The sequence below is a fragment of the Ovis aries genome, chromosome 3 (assembly GCF_016772045.2).
Source record: "Ovis aries strain OAR_USU_Benz2616 breed Rambouillet chromosome 3, ARS-UI_Ramb_v3.0, whole genome shotgun sequence".
Taxonomy (NCBI): domain Eukaryota; kingdom Metazoa; phylum Chordata; class Mammalia; order Artiodactyla; family Bovidae; genus Ovis; species Ovis aries.
The window spans coordinates 8,715,019-8,734,180 of record NC_056056.1 but is presented as its reverse complement, the minus strand read 5'-3'; the positions used below and the strand labels follow the sequence as shown (position 1 = coordinate 8,734,180).

The window sequence follows — 19,162 nt, the reverse complement described above, 5'->3', positions numbered from 1 at the left end:
ACTCTTGCCAGGAACATCTGTGGATCAGCTTCCTCGTGGTCAGCCAGGCTTGCCTTTGGCACTTGGAGGTCATTTCTGACTCCTTCCTCAGGTTCAGCCCCCTGAACCATTAGTCAGCAAATTTGATTGAGTTCCTCCTGCAAAAAAATGTTCCTCTCAAAAAAAAAAAAAAAAAAAAAGTTCCTCTCTTCATATTAACTTTAATGGAGCCAGAAGTCTTTTTTCAAATTACTTTTATTGTCTGTTGTATAACACACATTTACTATAGGAAAATTAGAAAACACTGATTTCTTCAATGTAATTGTTTTTAGAGCAGTTAACCATCTGCTATGCACTATTCTACATTAACTCCTTTATTCAGATAAATAAAAAAAATTCACACCTGCACCTTTCCAAGCAGAACCGCTGTTTAGAATTTGGCTCTGTCTTTAAAGATCTCTCCCCTGACATACACACTTCCCAGCCTCACTACACAGAAGGGGGGACTTTTTGTTCCAGAACCTGTTTTATTCACTTTGTTCAGGTTGTGCAACCTCCATCATATGCCCATCTTGACACATTAAGCTTTGTAATGAGACCACATGAGACTGGAAAGAAGGGCAGCGGAAGCGTGGAGTGGTCCAGGGCAGAGCAGTGGAGAGACCTGGACAAGTCACTTAACCTCCCTAAACCTCAGTTTATCCACCTGTAAAATGGGCACAATGATGCTACCTCCCTTGTGGGGTTGTTACGAGGATGAAAGGAGATGATCATGTAAAGCGCTTAGATGCGAGGATAGCACTGAATAAGTGCTCAAATCAGTTTCGTGTGGTGGTGGTGAGACCGTGCGGGTGAGGGTAGGAGGCTGTGGTGGAGATGAGAAAAAGGTAGCATGTGAGGCTCAAGGGGGTACTTCATAGGAGAATATTTGAAATCTTTATAAGTTTTTATTTTCTACCCTATTCCCTCAGCAACCTCTGATTGCTACTAGCACCTACTTATAGTACCAAGGACTATGGACACATGCACTCTTCAGAGGTTCCCTTACATTCCTTGAGGCCTTCCCATGACAGCACAAGACGGTTCAGGGACTAAGGCAGCCCCAGCTGACAGTCCTGTATCTACCACAGGAACCCAGTCCAGGACCGTCCAGCACACACCCATGAAGTGGGGCAGGATGAAATGTCCCCAGAGGACAGGTGCAGAAGCTGTGCTTTACCTAGCCTGGGATAGAAAAGTGTGCTGCCAACCAACATCCATCCCATCACCCACTAGCACCCCCAGAACAATTTCCAGGAGGATCTTGGGTTTTAAGAACCTATGGCAAGAAATTCCCTAACACAACACAGTGGACGGAGCAGAATAGACATCACTGCCAATAAAGGTCCATGTAGTCAAAACTATGATGTGAGAGTTGGACTATAAAGAAAGCTGAGTACCAATGAACTGATGCTTTTGAACTGTGCTGTTGGAGAAGACTCGAGAGTCCCTTGGACTGCAAGGAGATCCAACCAGTCCATCCTAAAGGAAATCAATCCTGAATGTTCACTGGAAGGACTGTGGTTGACGCTGAAACTCCAATTCTTTGGCCACCTGATGTGAAGAGCTGACTCATTTGAAAAGACCCTGATGCTGGGATAAAGTGAAGGCAAGAGGAGAGGGGACGACAGAAAATGAGATAGTTGGATGGCATCCCTGACTCTATGGACATGAGTTTGAGTAAACTCCGGAAGTTGGTGATGGTCAGGGAGCCTTGGAATGCTGCAGTCCATGGGGTTTCAAAGATTCAGACACGACTGAGCAACTGTACTGACTGACTGATGATTTTTCCAGTAGTTATGAACGGATGTGAGAGTTGGACCATTAAGAAAGCTGAGCGGCAAAGAACTGATGCTTTCAAACTGTGATGTTGGAGGAGACTCTTGAGAGTCCCTTGGGAAGCAAGGAGACCAAACCAGTTAATCCTAAAGGAAATCAACCCTGAGTATTCTTTAGGACTGATGCTGAAGCTGAAGACCTAATACTGTGGCTGGCTACCTGATGTGAAGAGCGGACTCACTGGAAAAGACCCTGATGCTGGGACAGATTTGAGGGCAGGAGAAGGGGGGCAACAGGATGAGATGGCTGGATGGCATCACCGACTCAATGGACTTGACCCTGAGCCAACTCCAGGAGATAGTGAAGAACAAGGAAGCCTGGCGTGCTGCAGTCCATGGGATCCCAAAGGGGCAGGCAGGACTGAGCCACTGAACCAACTGAGACGTGAAGCACTCTGCTACCTCCCGGTAGCCACAGGTGGGTTTGCAAGACTAAGGCAGGAAACCCTCTTCTACCTCCTAGTGGCTATTAGGGGTTTAGCATCTGCTTAGCCTGTGGCAGAACACATCAGCTAGAAGAGCCCACTAGCCCACTAGCCCACTAGCCCAGAAATGCAGGCAGCCTCTGGAAGCTGGAAAAAGGAACGAAAGAGACTCATTGCCTAGAGTTTCCAGAAGGAACAGAGCCCGGAAAACACCTTGATTTTAGCCCAGGGAGATCCATCTCAGCCTTCTGATCTCCAAAGTTGTAAGCCTAAAAATCACACAACCCTAAGGTTCAGTTCAGTTTAGTTGCTCAGTAGTGTCCAGCTGTTTGCGACGCCATGGACTGGTCACATGAATCACAGCCTTGTCTAACAAAAAAACTATGAGCCATGCCGTGTAGGGCCATCCAAGATGCACGGGTCATGGAGCAGAGTTCTAACAAAACATGGTCCACTGGAGAAGGGAACGGCAAACCACTTCAGTAGTCTTCTCATAAGAATGCCATCAACAGTAGGAAAAGCCAGAAAGATATGACACTGAAAGCCTAAGGTAGAGAAGGTTTTATCTCAAAGAGGTCTGTGGGTGTGAGTTGTCTCATGGAGTGAATCCCAGTAAGTTCATAGAAGACCCCACAAAGTTAGAATTATATTGGGAAAGACACTACCACCAGTGATTAAGAGGGACAGAGACAAAATGGAAAGAGGTTCAGGACCCCCAAACTCATTTCTGCTGCCCAAGTAATACATTCTTCTCTCCTTAACGTCAAAAAATATCTCTGAAACTAAATTGATCATTAGAAAATTGCTTGATTAGTGAAGATCAACAGGCTTGTGGGAAATTTTCATCAATGTTCTGAGGAAGCCCACTTTGAAATATCCCCTTTGGCAGCACAGAAGCCTCCAAGGGCCGACTATTCAGGAAACTCCTTCCTCCATAATTCTGATCGAACTCTATTAAGCGTGCTCCTGCCCCTGAAATTACTGAAAGACGTTCCCTCTTGGGAACGTCCGATGGATACTTTGAGCGTTCCAACCCAACCTGTGACTGCTCTGTTCACAGAGGGGGCCCTCACTTCCTTTAATCCCCCGCCCTAAACTCTACGTTGGACTCTCGAAGACCAGTGAAGGTGGCTGGGGTTGGGCCCTGAGCTGAAGGACTAGCTGAGCCGCAGTCCTGGGCAAGTCAAATCATTGAGGAGAAACCAGGCGCTCCGCGACGATGCGTATCAGCGCCTGCGCTAAAAGCACCGCTCCCGGAGCCTTAGCGGCCAAGTCGCTTCCTACCGAAGACGCCCGGGTTATTCGATTCGGTGGATGGACCTCTGCGTGGCACGTACAACAAAGCGTGACGGGAAACACATTCTCGGAGCAGAAACAGCCGGAAGCCTGGCTAGGAAATACGGTCCACCAAGGAAATACGGTCCACGAAGGTGTGTGGGTCACAGCCTCCTACCGAGAACGACAAAAAGCCATCGGTCTGCAACAGAGCGCAGCGATTTCTGGGAGATGGAGTCCCGTGCGCAAGGAGGCATGTGCGCGTGTCCGGAAGTGACGCTTTTAAGGCGCGCCCCTCTTTCGCGCACAGGCGGGCCTGCGACCGCATTTTCTGAGCTTCGGGCGGTAGCCGTGTCCTGGAGCCTTTTCACGTAGAGGGCAGCGGGCTTTTTCAAGTGGTGTTCCACTAGAGACCGAGTCGGCAATTGTGTCACGGGCTCCCCAGCCGGGGCCCGGCTGTGGCTGTGGAGACAATGAAAGATCCACCGGACAGGACGGACCCGGCTCAGCCCCGCAGTCTCAGATTCGGCCGTTGAGGGGAGAGGCCTGCGAGAAGAGTCCAAAGCGGGGCTGGGGCCGCAGTGAAGCGACGCCGACGCTCAGAGAACTGCTGGGAGGCGGTGGCGCGAGGTGGGACCCAGATGCTGGAGGAAGAAGGTGAGAAGGAGTGTTGGAGCGGTTCGTGGCTTCCAGCCTGCGCGCCAGTACTGTTGTGTGACCCGGTTCCGAACTCAGCGGTTATCCTTTCCACAAGTAGTTGGGGACGGTCCTTTTTTGAATAATTATGGTGTCAAAAAAAATTGAAGAGCTCAGTCCTGAATCATCTCTGAGTATCCTGTTCCTGACTCTGATTTGTTGACGTACCTATGGCATTAAAAAGTAGAAGTGGGCCCTGGAAAGGAAAATGAGACGTACTCAGGGCCTGCTCTATTGCTTCCGATCTTCCAGCCTTCTTAAAGCAACCAGGGATACTCAGAATGGGAGCCTGTTGGCTTCCTGTGATACTGAGGGTGGGTTCAGCCCAGTTGGATTGTGAAATCTTGGCGAATCCTGGGAGTTTAGAATCAGAAGGCTAGGATTCCTGTTTAAGCCGGGGGGTACCAGCCAGGTCTCTTGACCTGTGTTTCTTCATTGAGGAAAAGGTAAAATGACGTTAACTACCTCGTTCACCTCTAAGAACTGTAAGCATCAAATAAGATGATGCTTTTGAAAGCACCTTGAATGCTTTACAGAACAGAACAAATGTGTATGTAATAGTAACCACTGAGGCATTGCCCTCCTCTGCTAGACCAGGAATCGGTCTGTCACTCCTCAAGTGCAATTTCACATCCAACATTTCACGTCGTCTTCCCTCAGAGACCCGGGAACACAAGCAGGATGATTATCCTCCTCCCCATAGTACCAAAGGTGAAAATACGTACAATGGATAGGTACAGCTCAGTAACATGAAGTCTGTACTAAGACCAGTGTTCAGACGTGTTTACTTTTTTTAGAGTTGTTCCCCGAAGACTACACTACCACTCTTGGTTTTTATTTAATTGAGATATAATTTGCATGCTATAATACTAAATTTGAAAGATTACAGTTCAGTGGCTTTTATTATATTCACAAAGTTAGGCAACCATCGCGACTATTTAATTCCAGAACATTTTCATCATCTCACACTACTCCACAGTCTCCTTTCCTCCTAGTCCCTGGCCAGCTATTCATCGTTCCATCCCTATGGATTTGCCTGTTCTGGACGTTTCAAGAAAGGAGAGTCATACAGTATATGTGTCTGGGGTCTTTCCCTTAGTATGTTTCAAGGTTCATCCATGTTGTAACATGAAGTGTACTTCCTTTTTATGGCCAAATAATATTCCATTACATGGATTATACCATGTTTTGTTGATCTGTGCCTCAGGTGATGAACATCTGAGTGGTTTCCAGTTTGCGCTATTGTGAATAATGTTATAAACATGCATGCAAACCTTTTCTTTTGGTCATATTGTCATTTTGCTAGGGTTTATGCTTAAAGGAGGAATTACTGTGTAACTATGGTAACTCTGTTTAACTTTCTGAGGAACTATGAGACTGTCTTCCACAGTGGCAGCAGCATTTTACATTTCCAGTGGCAGTGTATGAGAATTTCAGTTTCTGTACATCCTCACCAGGCTTTCCTGGTGGCTCAGTGGTAAAGAATCCCCTGCCAATGCAGGAGACACAGATTTGAGCCCTAGTTCAGAAGATCCCTTGGAGAAGGAAAGAGCAACCCACTGCTGGGAAATCCCACGGACAGAGGAGCCTGGCGGGCTATAGTCTCAGAGTTAGACACGACTTAGCGACTGAGCACATAGGCATTCACACATCCTCATCAGGACTTTATTTTAATGCGTCTGTTTTATTTTAGCTATCTTAGTGTTAGTCGCTCAGTCGTTCCCGACTCTTTGCGACCCCATGGACTGCAGCCCTCTGTCCATGAGATTTTCCAGGCAAGGATGCTGGAGTGGGTTGCTATTTCCTTCTCCAGGGGATCTTCCCAACCCAGGAATCGAATGTGAAGTATCTTACAGTGGTTTGATATGTATTTCTCCAGTAACTAAAGATGTTGAGCATCTTTTCATATACTTACTAGCTTTTTGTATCTTATTTAAATATCTACTCAAATCCATTGCTCATTTTTAAGTTGGGTTATTTGTCCTTCTTTGTTGAGTTTTTAATATGGAGAATTCTGTATATATTTTGGATATTAGACCCTTAGAAGTTGTATGATTTGCAGGTCTTTCCATTTTGATAGTGTCCTTTAAAGCACAGAGTTTTTTATTTTTATGAACTCCCACTTAATTTTTTTTCCTTGTACTTTTGACATCATGCCTAATAAACCTATTGCCTAATCAAAGGTTATAAAGATTTATATTTTCTTCTAAAAGTTTTAGCTCTTACATTTAAGTCTAATCCATTTTGGGTTCGTTTTTATAGATGATGTGAGGTAGGAGTCCAGCTTCATTCTTTTGCATGTAGATATCTAGGTGTCCCAGCTCTATTTTGTTAAAAAGAAATTTAATTTCTTGGCCCTCTTATTGAAAATAAGTTGTCCAGAAATGTATGGATTTATTTCTGAACTCTCAGTTCTTCTCCACTGATCTGTCTCTCCATTACCAGTACCACCCTACTTTAATTACTGTTGCTTTGTAGAAAGTTTTGATATTGTGAATATGAGTCTTCCACCTTTTGTTCTTTTTCCAGATTGATGGTTCTATGTCCCATGCATTTCCATATGAATTTTAGGAGCAGCTCCTAAATTTTTATTTAACAAAACAGCTGGGATTTTGATAGGACTGCATTGACTCCAAATTAATTTAGTGAATATTTTTGCAATCTCAGGATTATTGTCTTTCAGTCCATGAACCTGGATGGCTTTTCATTTATTTAGATCTTCTATAGTTTCCTGTAAGAATATTTGGTAGTTTTCACAACTGACAAAGGATTAATTTCCAAAATATACAAGCAGCTAATATAACTCAATACCAGAAAAACAAACAACCCAATCAAAAAGTGGGAAAAAGACCTAAACAGACATTTCTCCAAAAAAGATGTACAAATGGCTAACAAACACATGAAAAGATGCTCAACATCGCTCATTATTAGAGAAATGCAAATCAAACCTACAATGAGATATCACCTTACACCGGTCAGAATGGCTGTCATCAAAGTCTACAAATAATAAATGCTGGAAATGGTGTGGGAAAAAGGGAACCCTCTTGCACTGTTTGTGGGAATGTAAATTGATACAGCCACTATGGAAGACGGTATGGAGATTCCTTTAAAAATTAGGAATAAAACCCCCATATGACCCAGCCATCCCACTCCTAGGTGTATATCCTGAGGGAAAAAAAATTGAAAAAAACACATATATCCCATTGTTCATTGCTGCACAGTTTACAATAGCTAGAACATGGAAGCAACCGAGATGTCCATCAACAGATGAATGGATAAAGAAGTTCTGTTACTTATACACAGTGGAATATTACTCAGCCATAAAAAGGAATGTATTTGAGTCAGTTCTAATGAGATGGATGAACCTAGAACCTATATACAGAGTGAAGTACGTCAGAAAGAGAAAGATAAACATCATACTAACGCATATTTACAGAGTCTAGAAAAATTATACTGAAGAATGTATTTACAGAGCAGCAGTGGAGAAACAGACAGAGAATAGACCTATGGACATGGGGCGAGGGGGGATGTATGGAGAGAGTAACATAAAACTTACATGATCATCTTTAAGATAGCTGTTTTTAAAAATGGAAACTTTGCTGTGTGGCTTAGGAAACTCATAGGGTCTCTGTATCAACTTAGAGGGGTGGGATGGGAGGGAGACGGGAGGGAAGTTCAAAAGGGAGGGGATATATGTATACTTACAGCTGATTGTGTTGCAGTTTGACAGAAAACAACAAAATTCTGTAAAGCAGTTATCCTTCAATAAATAAATTAATTTTAAAAGAATTAGACAAAAGATTTTTAAAAATTTGGTAGTCTTCAGTGTAATGTCTTGCACTTCTTATATTCAGTTTATTCCTAGGTGTTTTGTTGTTTTAATGCTCTTTTAAGTTTCATTTCTAGATTGTTCATCGCTAGTTATAGAAATATAGTTGGAGAACTATTTACTCAATCCTTTGCCCATTTTTAATTGAGTTCTCTTTTTATTGTTTGTTCACATTGTATCCTGCAAGCTTGCTGAACTTGTTTAGCTATGCTAGTTTTTCCTGTTGATTCTTAGGATTTTCTGTGTACGAAATCATGCCATTCACAAATAGAGTTTAAATTTTTCCTTTCCAATCTGGCTGCGGTTGATTTGTTTGTTTGCTTGACTTTGCCTAATTGCTCTGGCTAGAACTTCCAGTGTAATACTGACTAGAACTGACAAGAGCTGACATCTTTGTCTTGTTCTTCATCTTAGAGGAAAAGCATCAGTCTTTAGCTCTGGGCTTTTTGGAAGTGGCTCTTAGCAAGTTAAGGAAGTCCCCTTCTGTTCCTGGTTTACTGGAGGTGTTTTATAGCGAAAGGTGTCAGATTCTCTTAAATAGTCTTTTGGCGTTCACTGAGATGATCACATGGGTTCCCCCCTCCTTTGTATTAATACAGTGTATTATAGATAGCTTTTCATGTGTTGAAGCAACCTTGCATTCCTGGGGTGAATCCCACCTGGTCACTACCTCTTCTTTTGATTAAGCAAATGTCTTTAATTTGTAGAGCTGCTTTTTCCAAAGAACTTAATTGATAATAGTTGTAAGCTGTATATTTACACGCCAGGCATTGTGTCAGCTGCTCTGTCTGCATTTAAATCTTCACAGGAACTTAACAAGGGATCACATAGAAAAGTTGGCTGGGAAGTGGTGGGTCTGGAATGCTTGTGAGTCTTTACAGTTTAATGCCTCTCTGTGTCTGAGTGGATTGATGGAACTTCTGAGCTGGAAAAGGAAATGCGAAAATTTATACCCCATTGCAGTTCTACAAATTCAGCCCCACTGAGCCCTGGGACCTATAATATCATCTGAACACGCTCTTCAGAGTGAGAATGTGAGGCTTTCTAGTTTGGTGAGCTATGAACTTTTTTGCCTCATTGGTTTCTTTCTCTTCCTCCAGAACCACCTTCTCCAGACCCTGCCCTTCCCCAAGAGGAGGACACAGAGGAGGAAGGAATGGCAGCTGGTCTCACAGCAGGGCCCCAAGTAAGTTGGAAATTTACTCCAAGAAGCAGTCTTTAAAGAAAAAAAAAAACTAAGGGTGCTTTTGGTTTTTAATTACAAAAGGCACTCATGTTCTTTGTAGAAACCATGGAAAGTGTAGACAACATACTACCCATCCCCCCCGAGTCCCCCTTACTCCTACAAAGAAATAACACTTAACATTTTGATTTGTGTCCTTTTAGATACTTTTGTTGTTGTTGTTTTCCCAGAGATGATTTGTCCTGCTTTGAAACCTGTTTATTTCTACTTAGTAGAATTGGATTAATATTCCCCCATTTCATTAAGAGTATTCTACAGAATTATTTCCAATAAACTCCATTTCATAGTCCTTCTGTGAAGGTAAGCACTGTCTTCTCCCTTTCTTTTTCTTGACTAGACTAGGAATTGGTCTGTTTTCATTTTTAGAAAGTCTGTTCTTGGATTTCCTCATCAATTTTAATCTTTATTAAAAAACTTTTAGTAGTTTTTTTTTTTGCTTCCGCTTTCCTTAGATTTATTTTAAAATTAATATTTTTAACCTCTTGAGTTGAATCCATAATTTATTTTCTTCCTTTTTTGTTCAGATATATTGAATGTTTTTGGCTGTGGTCTTAATGTTTTCAGATATGCCAAAATTGTGGCTTTGGCTTCTTGTCTGCACATGTGGCTGGTCTGGGCCCCGTGGAGGATAAAGTTTGTGTCTCTTCTCCACACAAATTATGCAGGTATAGTGTAATTGCAGGGTGTAGCACTTTGCAGCTCTGTAAGCTCAACCTTATTAAATTACTCATTTCTTCCATACCGTTATTTTTTGGTTTATTTTGTATTTACTCTGTCAGTAACTGAGCTATTTAACATCTCTCACGGCTATCATATTTTAAATTTCTCCTTGTATTTCCTACAGTTTTTCCCTTATGAATTATGTATTTGTTATTTGGTTCATAACCCTTATATCTTCATAGTAGATTTTACTCTCTTGATTTCTGTAAAAAGACCCCCATGTTTTTAAATATTTCATTGTTTTTAAAAATGACCCTCTGTCCCATTAAAAGCATTTCTCAGTGTGAAGATGTATTGGAAGGACAGGTAAAATTAGAAATCAGGAGATTAGTTAAGATTTGGGAAATGCTACTGGCTTAAAACCAGGCAGTGGTAGGGGCATGGACAGAAATGTGTGAATTCTCATGCTATTGCGGAGGAAGAACAAACATGCATCTGACTTGTGGGGAACTGCAGGGAGCGGGGAGATAACACCCAGGTGCCTGGCATGGCCAACAAGGTACGTGAAGGCACCATTTCCTAGGCTGACAATAGATAAAGATGTCCTCGCCGCCACGCCTGTGCTCACGATGCCTCCCCTGCCTTGGATAGCCTTTTCTTTCTCCATCTGAGGAACCTGCTCCTTCAAGGCCAACTTGGTGGTTGCCTTCTCTCTCTGCGGTCTTCCCTGAGTGTCCTCCTCCTACCCTCCAGCTAGGACTCCTCTTCCGTTACCCTAGGAACTAGACTAGCCCCCTCTTTCACACATCGTTGCAGGTGGTTGCAAGCGTGCCTGGCGCTCCTGCTCACTGTAAGATGTCTGAGTTCATGGGAATATTTATTCAACGTTCTGCAGACGTTCGTCATTCACATTCTTTGCTGATTTGCAGCTGATTCCTTGCCGCATAAACTCACGCATTCTAATTTTGTTTTCTCTGTGTTGGTACCTTTAATTCCCGAGCACCTGTTAGTTTCTGCCCAATTACTGCTCATGGATATACATATATTTCTTACTATTTATATATAAAGTCTACAAGAATTATACACATGTGAAGACAGAGAGACTGTTATTTATTTTCATGCATCAGTGTCCAGTATAGCCTTAGGCATATAGGAAGTGATCAGTGGTGCTTTTCTGGATCTACCCCAAGTCCTTTCAGAGACCTTTAGTAGGTTCGCTAACCACCACACCCAGAGCCGCCAGCCTCCCTCCCTCACATTCTAAGGGCTCTGGGCAAGAAGGACTGTGCTTGTTGTTTCAGGGATCCACACCTTTCAGCAGTGTGACTGTAGATTTTACCCACGGGGGATGGAGGCAGTTGGCCCCTGCTCCAAGGGACAGGTTCGAGGAAGGAATGCCAGAAAAGTCCAGAAACCTGGTCTTACTGGGTAAGGAAACCATTCAAAATTCAGGATCTGTTCAGTTCTGAAAATCTGTGGTACTTCGCAGCCTTGAGTGAGCCTGAGTGGCTCTAATGCACCAGAGGGACAGTGTTTATTCCTCCTCGTTCACTAATGAACGGTCTCTGCATTCTGGGTTGGGAAAGAGGCAGTTTCATTTTGTTCCCCCTCGAGGCCGTACCTCCACATTTTCCTACTTCCCAGGAGGGGTCCTCCATAGTCAGTAAGTTCCCATCTTCCTAAGTAACTTGTTTTATGGGCTTGCTTAGCTCTCTGACTTGACCCCTCCATGAGGCTGTTTCTTTATCTCTTTTCAGAAATGCTGTAAAGACTTCAGCACCATCATCTGTCTTATTTACTGCTGTGTCCCCTAGTGCCCAGCACCAAGTCAGTGCTCAGCATATTTATTGAGTGAATGAAATGAATGACCTGCTCCCCCTCCCCCAGTTCTGGGTAGCTATTTATCCTTAGGGCAGATCTCTTAAGTCCACTTCTTTTCCCCTTTAAATAGGACTTCCAGTTTCCCAACCCGGTATGAACTCCCAGTTGGAACAAAGGGAAGGTTCATGGATGCTCGAGGGAGACGGCCTAAGGAACGCCTGTCCAGGTGAGTGAGCAAGGCAGAGTCTCAGGAGCAAAAGCCCCTTTGAAAACATTTGAATATTTTAACAACAAGGGAGGTAGGTATTGCTATCTCACTTGTATAGATGAGGAAAATAAAGCTGAGAGAGGCTGACTCACTGGTTCAGAGCCTCCCAGCTAGAAAGTGGCCAGGCTGGGTTTGAAGCAACACCAGTCAGGCTCCAGAGGCCTCTGTTCCATACCGTCGCCTCAGTCTCCCCAAGCTGGGAGGTATGTGGAAGCACAGGTGGTGGTGCTGCCCCCAGGAAATGAGAGTCGTCTTCGCTGGCCCCGCTCATTCCCTGCTTCAGGGTCACCTCACTGAGGATCTCGGGTGCCCACCTTTACCCATCCTTCACCTGTGACACCTGCTGCTGCTCCCCTATCTGACTGACTCTTTATTGAATTCTGCACCCCATCTTCATGGCCATGCTGGAATTTTCTAAAGAACTGACGCTAAGAAACTCAGGAAAAACAAAAGCACAGGAAACCATAGTTACTATGTATGTTTAGGTCTTACTGCTCATCTAAGGCTGCTCACTCCACCCTCACCTTCATATTTCAGTCCTTGCAGGTAAATGACCTCTGGCAGGGCCTGTGGTCAGGCCCAGCTGTGGCAGGGCAGCTACTTTTGATATTTTGAAACTTAAAGCATCAGAGGTACAAATGAACTTAACAGCTTTAAGGTGACAAAATTTTAACTTTTTCTAAAAATGCAGCCTAATGCTTTCATATCTGATTATGGTTGCTCTTAGTCAATGAAAACAAAACAAAGCCTCTGGCTTATTTTCCACAGGGTTTATCTGCACTGTCTTCTTCCCATTTTAGCCTCTCTCTAAGCAGCCTGTCACATGTCACCTCAGTCCTTGTTGTAACTGCAGGCGCCATTCACACTTGCTGAAATACTTCCCTTCACAGGGAGCCTGACTCCCCTGCTGCTTCCTTCCCCCTCGCCACACCCCTTCCCAGCTCACCATCCTTGTTAGGCAGGACCTTTTCCCTTGAGTCCCAAGACCCTGTATAGAACTTCAGAGATGGAATGCAGGGTTTTGTGGCAATAACTGCATTTTCCTGGGAAAAGGTTTCTTCAGTCTCAGAGGGGTTTAAGAGCCTAAAAAGGTTACTGAAGAAGATTCAGATCACCAAATTATGAGAAACAAAAGTTGGGAAAAGATGTTACTATGAAAAATCTGTGCCCTAAGGTATTAGTGTAGAGTATTAGTGTGGAAGCAACTTTGGATATGGACCCATAAAAGATACACCAGGAGCTGGCTTGCTGCGTATCAAGTACCTGGATTCAGAGTAAATCACTAAATTTTGATCATCTGTTTCTGTATCTCAAAAATGAGGATAACAAAACCTGTCATACTTGACAACACTAATACATATGAAAAAGGTGTTGACAGTGTAGGACTGTATTAATTCTGTGATAAGTGAGGTAATTGGAGGAGTTTTAAATCCGGCTGTTAGAGTAACTAAAACACTGCCCCGGGGTGTTCTGCCTCTGCTCTGAGGCCCCACAGAGCACTTGGACATCACTGAGCCTCACGGGCGGGTTCAGGGTTCCCTGTTATTCCATCCCACCCTTCCACAGTAACAGACAGACCCAGGGCTTGGATGTGCCTTTGCGTCACTCCTTGGTCCATGCCTGGGGTTGTTTTATTAATAGCTACTGGAGGTGCAACAGAGGAGAAGATTGAGTCCCTGCTTATAGAGTTGCAAGGAACGTAAATAAAATGAGTAAACAAAGTAACTGGTAGAATATTGAATAGTGGTGAGTACTGTAAGAATGGGAATACCAGTGAAGGCTATTCTGCTGCTGCTGCCAAGTTGCTTCAGTCGTGTCCGACTCTGTGCGACCCCGTAGACAGCAGCCCACCAGGCTCTCCCATCCCTGGGATACTCCAGGCAAGAACACTGGAGTGGATTGCCATTTCCTTCTCCAAGAAGGCTATTCTAGATTAGATGAATAGAAAAGACCACTTTGAGGAGGTGACATTGGAGCTGAGATCTGAAGGAAGAGAATGAGCCAGCTGTTTGAGTGTCTGGATAAGGAACATCCTGGGCCACACCATGTGTTGAAGCTTTGAGTGGAAATTAGTTTAACTTGTGTTAGGATCAGAAGACCCTAGGACTCAGTGAACAAGAGAGAGTGCTGGGCAGGGCAGCAGATCATATAAGACTCAGAGGCCATGGAAGACGTTCAGGTTTTATCCAGGCAGGAAGATAGGAAGCCACTGAAGGTGTTGAGCACAAAAAGGATAATATTTGATTTGTGTTTGAGAAGATAACCTGTGGAGACTAGACTTTCAGGGTTAAAGACCAGAAGCAGGGAAATTGGTTAGGACATAACAGTAAGAGGGTGGTGGTGGGTCAGGACAAAGATTCAGGGCATACTTGGTGTTACAGCCAACAAGACTCACCAGGAATTGGATATGAGAGACAGGCATTAACGGTGACCCTGGTCGGAGCAGCTGGGTGAATGGAAAGGCTGACTAAGTCACCGACTAGAAAGGGAAAATCACCACTTCTATTTTTGGGTAAATTCGGTTTGAGATATTATTAGAGTGTCTTGTACAGGAGTCCGGAGAAGGCAATGGCACTCCACTCCAATATTCTTGCCTAGAAAATCCCATGGATGGAGGAGCCTGGTAGGCTGCAGTCCATGCTAAGGGTCAGACATGACCGAGCGACTTCTCTTTCACTTTTCACGTTCATGCATTGGAGAAGGAAATGGCAACCCACTCCAGTGTTCTTGCCTGGAGAATCCCAGGGACGGGGGAGCCTGGTGGGCTGCCGTCTGTGGGGTCACAGAGTTGGATACGACTGAAATGACTTAGCAGCAGCATGCAGGAGCCAGCACTCAGGAGGGAGGTGAGCTGAGGCAAGACAGTTCATGAACATCACATGGTCTTTTCTTTTTTTGTCTCTGTGGCCGAGCATTAGTATCTTAGTTCCCCAACCAGGGATCAATCTTGTGCCCCCTGCAATGGAAACACGGAGTCCTAACCTGTCCTAACCTTAATTGCTCCTTTCTCCTACTGTTTCTTCTATTACCATTTTTCTTCTTTCCATCTTTGACTCAGATAAGACAGTCAGTTTTTGAGAGCTGTCAGAGTCATCTAAGGCCTAATACCAAGTGACATAGAGATACCTTCAACCCGAAACAGGGACTTCTGTGCTCTTGGTAGACTGGGCTTCAAATGCACATGCAACTTACAGGGAAAACTACTTAATGGGAAATATTTACAAGACAAAGGTTCAAGATAATAACAAGCAGTCATAGAACACTTGCTGTTCTGGGTCATTTGTGTTTTAGCTCATTTAGTTCTCATAATTCTGTAAGAGAGCTACATTCACAGATAATAAATCCAGGGTATACTAATTTGCCCAAAGTCGTATCAATAGTAGGAGGTAGGGCCAAGATTTGAACCCAGGCAGCCTGGGTCAAGGTTCTCTATAGAAATCCAAATAAAGGGCACCTGAAACTAACCCGTTTTCCTAAATAAGGCAGAAACAGGAAGAACCATTTCAGGAAAATTGACCCTTGAGAAAAGAAGCTCCGTTGCCCTCCCTAAAACTCCACTCTCCTTAGCTATAAGCCTCTATGGAGACAGACAGAGATGTCTGGGACCAGAGGGTTCAATTAGTTTTAACACTTGCCAAATATTATGTTAACTCACACTTTAAAGTTTTCTCTTAAAATGAATGTGGTCCCAAAGAGGAATAATCAATAACTTATTATAAAAATAATACTGTCATTGGAGGACATTAGAAATATACATAAGCATTGAAGAAGATAAAAATTACCCCTGCCTAACCCCGCAACCCAAAGACAACACAGCTTACCTTCACATTATATAGTTTGTCAGGGTTTTTTCAATAAATACCTTTCTGCAAAAGCAATTACAGTGCACAGATTACACACATGACTTAACTGCTAAATAGTGTCTCTTGATTGGCTATACTATGGTCATTCCTTGTTATTAAACATTTAGGTATTTGCTTTTCATTTGACAAATAATGTAGTGTTGAGAACAAATGATGTCAGTGCAGCTCTACATAATTTCTCATTAGTTCCTCAGGATAGATTCTTAGAAGTGGAATTCTGATGTCAGCATTTTAGACTCTGGACAGGTGCAGCCAGATTGCTCTCCAGAAAGCTCATCCCTGTTTATGCAGCCTCTCAGTATGTGACATCCCACCTGCTACACCCTTACCAGCCCTCTAGGATTAACCATTTTTTTGAAATCTTGCTGATTTGATAAGGTGAAAATGTTCATCCTGCTGGCATCAGTCATAAGCTTTTTAAAGTGAAAAGCTTCCAAACCTGCTAAGTAGGCTGCCCAAAACCATACTGAGAATTGTGAGAGTAAGAAGACAGCTCAGGACAACCCCAGGACTTGGCAGAAGCACAGGAGAGATGTGTGTCTGCGGCAGGCTCCGGATCCACTGCTGCTGTTTAGAAAAGGGAGCAGAGGGTGCTCATGTCTCTGAAAAGTTTTCTGGTCACACAGTTTAGAACAGAAGCATCCTGGAGCTTCCCTGGTGACTCAGATGGTAGAGAATCTGCCTGGAAAACAGGCAGCCCAAGTGCAATCCCTGGGTCGGGAACATTCCTTGAAGGAAATGGCAACCCACTCCAGTATTCTTTCCTGAAGAATCCCATGGACAGAGGAGCCTGGCGGGCTACAGTCCATGGGGTCACAAAGAGTCGGACTAAGCAACTAACACTTACATACACATCCTGGGTGAAGCAGGGAACCAGTCCGCAAACAGGCTTAGCCCAGCTCCTTCAGCCTTCATATTGCAGTATCTTCTACCGCCCAAAGAATTTTAAAAATTACTTTTCTAAATTTTCTTCAGATTGGAAGATTATATCTGACTCACCACCTGAGCAAGACATTTCTGAAGAATCATTCCAAGATCCAAGTGCAGAGATGCCTTCTGGGGTGTCAGAGCACAGGAACAGTGAACTGGGGAAAAGCCTCAATCTGAGACCAGTCCTTTCTCCACAACAGAGAGTTCCTACAGAAGTGAGATCCCATAAATGTGACACACACACAGAGAGCTTTGGGAATAATGCAGGTACAGTTAAACCTCACAGAGCGAAGCCGTACACGTGTAATGAATGTGGCAAGGCCTTCAGTTATTGTTCTTCCCTTTCTCAGCATCAGAAGAGCCATACTGGGGAGAAGCCATACGAGTGCAATGAATGCGGGAAGGCCTTCAGCCAGAGTTCATCTCTTATTCAGCACCAGAGGATTCACACCGGAGAGAAACCTTATAAATGCAGTGAATGTGGGAGAGCCTTCAGCCAAAACGCAAACCTCACAAAACACCAGCGAACTCATACTGGAGAAAAGCCCTACAAATGTACCGAGTGTGAGAAAGCCTTCAGTGACTGTTCAGCCCTTGTTCAGCACCAGAGAATCCACACTGGAGAGAAGCCTTATGAGTGTAGCGACTGTGGGAAGGCATTCCGCCACAGTGCAAATCTTACCAACCACCAGCGGACTCACACAGGGGAGAAGCCCTACAAGTGCAGAGAATGTGGGAAGGCCTTCAGCTACTGTGCGGCATTTATTCAGCACCAGAGAATCCATACAGGGGAGAAGCCCTACAAATGTAACGCATGTGGGAAGGCCTTCAGCCAGAGTGCAAACCTCACAAACCACCAGAGGACTCACACTGGAGAGAAACCCTACACGTGTAGTGAGTGCGGGAAAGCATTCAGCCAAAGTACAAACCTTATAATCCACCAGAAGACTCACACTGGAGAGAAACCTTATAAATGTAATGACTGCGGGAAATTCTTCAGTGAGAGCTCCGCCCTCATTCGGCATCATATAATTCACACAGGAGAAAAGCCCTACGAGTGCAGTGAGTGTGGGAAGGCATTTAACCAGAGCTCATCCCTTAGTCAGCATCAGCGAATTCACACTGGTGTGAAACCCTATGAATGTAGAGCGTGTGGGAAGGCCTTCAGGTGTAGTTCAGCTTTTATTAGACATCAGAGACTCCATGCTGGAGAGTAACTGGGAACATAACTGAAGTGCATGGGGACCTGACCAGTAATTTGAAGGCATCTGGGGACATCTCACATAAAGGCTTAGCCCAGAGCCACATGCAAAAGCACCTTTTAGTAGTCACTATTTTACACCTTGCGTGTGGTGCTCCTTTCTCAACACTTGGTAAGCATAGACTGCCCAGCTCCAATTACACTGGTTTCAAGATTTACCTTTAACTTAGAAACACTGGTTTATAAAGAATGAGTCAAGGACTTGGTTTGTACTTAAAAGGGCAGGTGTCTTGCAATGGTCTGTCGTAGTCATCTCTGCTTGAACCAAGAACAGTGGCTGGGAACAAGTACTCCCCATAATAGGGCCACTAAGGTATCAGATTTGGGGGAGTGGAGTCAAGTGAGGATGAAGATCCCAGGGCCAGTTGTTGCTGGAATGGGGATGGAAGAGACTCCCTGATGCTGCACACAGCCTGCACTTTCTGAGCTGTTCAAGGGAACTGGCAAGTATTTACTGTCAAGAAAAGCACAATTGAGGGTGCACCCTCAGCAAGGTACCTGCCTTTAAATGGAATCCCTGTGGAGGGAGGGCTTCCCTGGTGGCTCAGCTGGCAAAGAATCCCCTACAATGCAGACCAGGGTTCCATCCCTGGGTTGGGAAGACCCCTTGGAGAACAAATGGCTACCCAGTACAGAACAAAATAAAAGTTATCTTTTTCCACCTGGGTAAGATATCTTCTTCCACCTGGAATGAGATAGCCACAGCATGTTACAGACCTAAGGCTATTAACTATAATATATATTGTTATAATATGTATAGTTAACAATGGTCGTGTTAACTATGACTTTCACTTTAGAGGGAGGGCTAACAAGACTGGGGCCATCTGACAGCAGCCATACTTTCCTGGTTCAAAGCAAAGTGGGTCATTTTTCCTTTTCCCGCCTTCCTGACAGCCCAGTTATCTTGGATCAAGCTCTTTAGCCTGTTGGCCTGCTTCTTTGTCCTTTACACCAGCAGTGTAGATCCTAGCTGCTATAAGCTGCTTCCCTGGTGTTTTTTGATAAGGATGCTTGATTCCCCGTTAGTGGTCTACT

General features: G+C 44.1%; 1 protein-coding gene across 4 annotated transcripts; it reads left to right on the top strand.

Annotated features, from left to right (window-relative positions):
- Window positions 1-3,840: 3,840 nt before the first annotated feature.
- ZNF79 (zinc finger protein 79) lies at window positions 3,841-18,788 on the top strand. 4 transcript variants are annotated; one of them, XM_012162511.5, is made up of 5 exons: window positions 3,841-4,213; window positions 9,182-9,267; window positions 11,286-11,412; window positions 11,936-12,031; window positions 16,912-18,788. In XM_012162511.5, exons 1-5 carry the CDS (start codon window positions 4,198-4,200, stop codon window positions 18,081-18,083), a joined length of 1,497 nt encoding a protein of 498 aa, XP_012017901.3. In that variant the 5' UTR covers window positions 3,841-4,197; the 3' UTR covers window positions 18,084-18,788. The 4 variants fall into 4 exon arrangements, with proteins under 4 accessions (XP_012017901.3, XP_042101616.1, XP_060267773.1 ...); XM_060411790.1 differs by lacking the exon at window positions 3,841-4,213 and adding an exon at window positions 9,889-9,989; XM_042245682.2 differs by lacking the exon at window positions 11,286-11,412 and having other exon boundaries at window positions 3,910-4,213.
- Window positions 18,789-19,162: the final 374 nt, after the last annotated feature.

Bases quoted from the DNA above. Each gene is read 5' to 3' on its own strand.
- ZNF79 (XM_060411791.1), top strand. From the start codon at position 16,533: ATGTCTCTGAAAAGTTTTCTGGTCACACAGTTTAGAACAGAAGCATCC.